Source organism: Vanessa atalanta, chromosome 10 (assembly GCF_905147765.1).
Source record: "Vanessa atalanta chromosome 10, ilVanAtal1.2, whole genome shotgun sequence".
Lineage (NCBI taxonomy): Eukaryota > Metazoa > Arthropoda > Insecta > Lepidoptera > Nymphalidae > Vanessa > Vanessa atalanta.
In genome coordinates, this window is record NC_061880.1 from 9,676,625 (window position 1) to 9,682,968 (window position 6,344).

Genomic DNA, 6,344 nt, shown 5'->3' on the forward strand with positions numbered 1-6,344 from the left:
GAATAGAGAAAAGAGTTGAAAATAATCGGAAGTATCTAATACTAATAAATCTACGTTGCCGAATTGTAAACCGTTTTAATTTATCACGATACTGAGAGATATGGTCGAACTTACGAAGACACAAAATGAAACGCAAAGACTTATTTCGAAGAGACGGTCAAATTTATCCAGATGATTTTTGTTGAGATCGTAATAACATACGTCTGCATAATCAATTATGAGAAAGACCAAAGCGTGCACAAGTAAAATCTTAGTGTGATGGAAAGGAAATTTCGAAGTCGATTGAGACACCTTAATGTGGACTGAGCGCCTGATATCAGAGACATGCACATACCAACTTAATGTGGAATCAACATGAAGACCAAAGTGTTTTTCATGATTGCGGTAAGAAATATTGATGTCTTTGAACAAAACGGGAGGTAAAGATGTTAAGCCCAGATTGGATATAAGGCGAGAGCTCCCAATAACGATCACCTGATATTTTGATGAATTTACCTTTATTCCGAATTTTTGAGACCAAGTATTTACACTAGCAAGATTATTATTAATTGTTGCTACAGCATCATTTATATCATCCAACTTGGTTTGACAGTAGAGCTGCAAGTCGTCGGCGTAAAAATGATACGAACAGTTGATGTAAGTTGTGATTAGATTTATAAACAAAGAGAAAATAAAAGGAGTCTTTTTCTGAAATTTTGGTACAATTTAAATGATAAGGGACCCAATGTGAAGGTGACAACTTATCATAACTTTTATCATATAATCTAAGGTCTTCATAAATGTATATATATTGTAACATGTTTTTTTTTTTAAGAAAAATATTAATCAAATTGTTTTACAAGTCAACACATTTTTATGTTATTTAGTTGTCTGTTTAAAAAACTACATGCATAATATAACAGCTTCCTATCTTAAATCTAACTTTGTTTTTTATTACGTTATACGACTCGACTTGTACTTTTTTATATAGTTCCGTTAAATTAAAAAATACGTCACATAATAAATTATAAAAAGTTACTATTTATTGATTTATTAGAAAAGAGATTTGAAAGAAAATAAATTTCTAGTAATCAATAGTAATAAATAGGAGTTGCCGAAGAAAGACCACAGTGGCGTGCATTTGGGGAGGCCTATGTCCAACAGTGGACGAATGCGGGCTGATGTGTGTATGTGTGTGTGTGTGTGTGAGGAGTACTCCATATGATGCCGAATTTGCGCCTTGTATAGGTTTAGGCGATGGGCCGATGTGAAGACGGTAGCCTTGCTTTTCAAAGCACACCAAGCTGCTTAGATTCCAAATTAGCTTAACCTTCCCAATGACCGCAAAATTGCATATCTGCAATCTGGTATAGTATAATTCTGTAAATGACTCTTATAGTTAGGAGAAAACCTTTTTATGCATAAACTTTTTAGTTACCGTTAAAAAGAGCTCGTAATGTAATTGTGATTAAATTTTTCTGAAAAACATTCCAATATTATACTAAAGCGGCTTAGTCCACTGAATATGTACAACAAAATCCTCTAATCTCTTTAACTTATATGATATTATTAGCAATAACAATATACATAAAAAAAAATTAACTGCCTGTAAATTTCCCGCAACTGGCCTAAGGACTCCTCTCCCTTAGAGAGGAAAAGGTTTGGAGCTAGTTCCACCACGCTACTCCAATTTGGATCGGTGGATACATTAGATTATTGCAGGTTTTCTTTACAATGTCTTTTTACGCCACCGAGCACAAAAATAATTACAAAAACAAATTAAGCAAATGGAAATTCAGTGGTGTGGGTTTGAAAACGCAATCATCGGTAAAGATGCACGTGTTCTAACCAATGGGTCATTACAGCTTGGTAGAGGAGCTCATTTTATTGAATTCATCAAATAAATAAATAAAAATAAATACTGGTTTCTGAGGTTGTGTTGGAATGGTCTGAGAATCATAAATATTTTACAATATTTACAACGTTGTTCGTTCCCTCTATTTTGTTTATTACATTACTTTTCTTTAATATCTACTTATAATAATATAAAATTACATATTATAATAAATCACAAATATCGATTATTTATACAAGCTACATTAAATCGGTTTTCTGGATGTAATAATTATTTTAGTTTCTGGACGGAAAACTGAAAAACCTTTAAATTTAATGTATATCTTCAATTTTATAAATATACGCCTAAACTAAACTATTAATAAGACTAATATTCTTAATATAATTTAAATCCAAAAACCACATATCAAATTGAAATCTATGAAGAATACTTATTTATAACACAAGTACCTACGTATTATTAATAATAGTAGATAATAAATAAATAACCACTCTATACTACAAAGAAAAAGGATATTTATATGGAGTTGTATTTTATACTTTTTGCTGTGGACACAACGACTCTATCGTCTTGATTTAATTTTATGAGCACCGTAGTTTTTTTTTAATTATCCCCCCATACCCCACCCAAAATTGTATAGCACGTGTAGTACTTATAAATTAAGCTTGTTGCGTTTATTCACAATAGAACAATTTCGCATTCGTAGACGACGAACATACATACAACATGTATCTCTCATTGTTAATAACATTTATGTGCTTGGCCGGTGGAGTATTCTCAAGTAAGTTTCAAAATTATTAATAATAATTAACCTTACTTTGATTATTTTTTATGTATGAATTTATATTTTGATACATTAATTTACTTGACTTTTACTAGGCGCTATCCTATTTATTATATTATATTGTAAATATATTTTTATTTTTAAAAGATGATTACAAAATTTTTATTTTTCTTCCTGGATATTTCCATCCATTTTTAATAGAGGAAAGGAGGAAGGATAAATAATAAAATAACCTCCAACTGATCTGAATATCGGTAAACATAATATAACCACAAAATTTTTTTTCAATGTCGAATCTATATCTCTATAAAATTCAATTTTTTTTCACGGTGATACGGTTTTTGCGATAAACATTAATATTAGAGTAAAATATATTCCACAAAAGTTATCGGCAGTAAAAAGATTGTAATATTTTGTTCAAAATGTCTTTCAAACAGAGCCAGTATTTTCTGAGAAAAAGAGTACAGTTGGAAGTAGCTCCTAGTGTGTTTATTTTACTAAACTCCATTTATTTCAGTATTATAATATAATATTACGGTAATAAATAAGTATACTAATTTAATCATTGTCCTCTCCTCCGACATCACTCCTTGAAAAGGTAATAAAGTATAACCCGGTGTATTACATTGAAATATTATAAAAAACTAATCTCATTTCGAGCTTAGGTCTTAAGCTGACAATAGCAATATTTTCACCCGAATTTCGATTCAATTTGACTCGAAGCAGTCGCTCCGCCGTTGCCCATCAGTACGCTACCTACGTATCCACGCATTTCGGCTTTACAAATATACTCTTGTGATAGGATAGAACAAGATTGTCGGAAGTCAGGATTGGTCAATACGGATTAATAAGCGTTTCTGTGACATATCCATATTATTTGAGCATTATAACATTTTTCTATGAAACGACTGACTCTACACGAATATTTTACATGCATATTGTATATCTTATTCATTATAGTGTGTGGAAATACATATGTATGAATTCTCAAATTCAGACCTATAGGAGGTGTGGGCTAACCGGAAGTACACCCAAGACAACCTAACTGCGCCTACGCAGTTAGGTTGTACGAATCCTATACGAATGTCCTAACATTCGTATAGGATTCGTATGAGGATCTTACTAATATTTAAACAAAAATATATATTACGAAAAAATAATACGCTATAAGACCTCCCTGTCACTATTTTTTTCAGGCAGTCTTTTTTCTCCGTGCAAAAAGAACGACTTACCTTGCATAGAGACCACGGTGAATGATGCCTTACCGAAAATATTCGCTGGAATTCCAGAACTTGGGATTCCAAAAACTGACCCTCAATTCGTTGCTGTTATTGATGCAGATCTAACTGCTTTAAAATATACGTTTTACAACAGTACTATCTATGGATATAAAAATTGTAAAATGTCAAATCTAAAGTAAGTACCCATATTTAAGCCCAGAATCCACCCATATCAAAATCAATATTCAATTAGTAGTAACTTTTACTATTCCTATGATAATCCTAGAAGAGCTACCCTTCTTTCTTCTTTCTGAGTCTTAGATTCCTTTTTCATTAAACTTTCGAATAAGCTTGACAACTTTATTTTGTTGTACTTATGTTTAAATTATATTTTTAAAATGTTTCTTAATTATTTTTATTAGAATCAACGATGACCTAACAAAAATAAGCGGTGAAGTGCTTTGCTCCTCACTTATGATGGATGGAGTATATGAAATGAAGGGCCGCCTTATCACATTACCTATAGAAGGAAATGGCAATTACATGTTCGAAGGAGGTAAATGTGTTTTTCACAAAAGCTAAATTTTACGGTATTTTTATCAAACTACTTGGTAGTGAGGCGAAACGAGCTACAAACATTTTCTTTAAGATAACAGAATATGCTTGATACACTGGCAGAGAGATATTTACTTAAACGTCAAAAAATTGGATTTTTTACTCTTTATCGATATATATATATATATATATATTTGTTGTTCTTAATGATTATCAATTAATTTTTTTGAAAGTTATATTCATGCATGAAAATTCATAAATGTTGTGCTAAAATTTTAGTAAGATTTGATTAAGAACCATTATTAACATTATTTTTCATTTACAGCAAGTTTCCATGTAGACTTTGACATTAAATTGGATAAAATAAAAGGCAGTGACGGAAAAACACATTTATTTATTAGAAAGATTACGTACAAAGCCAAACCGCTCACTCCAATTAAATTTAACTTTCAAAACTTATTCAACGGCAAAGAAGATTTGGGTAAGTAGTATAAATTATAAAAAAAAAATTTTCAGCCTCATCGAATTTAAATATGAGATAAAGTAAGGCAAAACTGTCAACATTTACCATATAGCACCCATAGACATTGGCGCTGTAAGAAATATTAACCATTTCTTACATTGCCAATGCGCCACCAACCTTAGGAACTAAAATGTTATGTCCCTTGTGCCTATCATTACCTGGGTCACTCACCCTTGAAACCGGAACAGAACAATACTGACTACTGTTGTTTGACGGTAGAATATCTGATGGGTGGTACCTACCCAGACGTCTTGCGCAAAGCCCTACCACCAAGTAAAGCTGTTTATTTGGCTATTCTCCTCTTATGATTGGATAAATATATGATGACAATAAGTGTGTCAACGTCAGGTAGATGGTATTGTAAATAATTGATCACACGATTACCAAAACGTAAGTTCTTTATTAGTTGACATTCTGTAAAGCAGCAATAAATCCACGTATCGCATAGAGATGGTTAATGAGCCGGAGAGTAAAATGGATTACTTACTCCAGAAAGCGCAAGAGAGCGAATTATCCTGTATTTTTCTGGTGTAATTACTCATAAGGATTCGCTTACGTACCTTTTCTTACCTTACTACGTGTCATGCTTTTATTTAAAAATGCAAAGATAGTGCGTGTATTTTTATTGCGTATTTTTTTTATATTACAGCGGCAGTCGTTAAGAAATTTGCTCAAGAGAATTGGCTAGAAATCACTCTGCTACTTCAAGACCCAATCTGGGAAGCTTCTTTAGACCAGTTGAAAGCAGCTGTGAACAAATATCTAGCAACATTTGCGATCGATGATACTATTTTGAACTAAATAAATGATTTTATTTAATTAAAGTATATTATTTATTAAATATTTCCTTACCCCTCACTATGCCCCTTTCAGTGATTTATTATCGCTTTACCATCCAATAAAGTCTCGATGATGATTTAAATTAGACAACTCTTGTTCTAGTATTTCTGTCATTTTACTTTCTTGACAAAAAACGTTACATCAATAATTATCTTACTTTTATTAAAAAGATATATGATAATTATAAAGGACACAATTGACAGATAGTAAGATTCTCGTCAGCGCCTTAAACGGAATTGGCTTAGTCGAGGTATTTACGATACCTCTGGAACCACGAATTAACATACTCGTAACTAACTGTTAATTACTATTACATTATATATACGTTTATATGATATGACTCGTAATACTATTGCAACTTTTTTTATGGACGTTGATCTTGTTTATGTAACAATTAAAATAATTTATTACAAAAGACAAACTTTCCATATTTTCAAAGCAATCTTCATCCTCCAAAGATATGTCGGTCAAAATGATTTCTTACGGATTCCATAGGTCCAATGTTGGAATTGTCGTAGAGCAACGAAGCGTAGCTATCTGGAAAACACTGACAAGATCCAATGACGTCTGCCGTACGTCAAAAGGGGC

The 6,344-nt window shown here is 31.7% G+C and overlaps 1 protein-coding gene across 1 annotated transcript; it reads left to right on the forward strand.

Annotated features, from left to right (window-relative positions):
* The first annotated feature begins 2,523 nt into the window (after window positions 1–2,523).
* LOC125067093 (circadian clock-controlled protein daywake-like) lies at window positions 2,524–5,717 on the forward strand. The gene is made up of 5 exons (XM_047675472.1): window positions 2,524–2,615; window positions 3,815–4,034; window positions 4,261–4,394; window positions 4,719–4,874; window positions 5,566–5,717. Exons 1-5 carry the CDS (start codon window positions 2,561–2,563, stop codon window positions 5,715–5,717), a joined length of 717 nt encoding a protein of 238 aa, XP_047531428.1. The 5' UTR covers window positions 2,524–2,560.
* The last annotated feature ends 627 nt before the right edge of the window (window positions 5,718–6,344 follow it).

What these genes read in the sequence shown, in the direction of transcription:
- LOC125067093 (XM_047675472.1), top strand. Translation starts at nt 2,561, where the DNA reads ATGTATCTCTCATTGTTAATAACATTTATGTGCTTGGCCGGTGGAGTA. An exon ending in TGTAAAATGTCAAATCTAAA is followed by an intron (nt 4,035 to 4,260) that starts GTAAGTACCCAT and finishes TATTTTTATTAG; the next exon opens with AATCAACGATGACCTAACAA. An exon ending in CAACGGCAAAGAAGATTTGG is followed by an intron (nt 4,875 to 5,565) that starts GTAAGTAGTATA and finishes TTTATATTACAG; the next exon opens with CGGCAGTCGTTAAGAAATTT.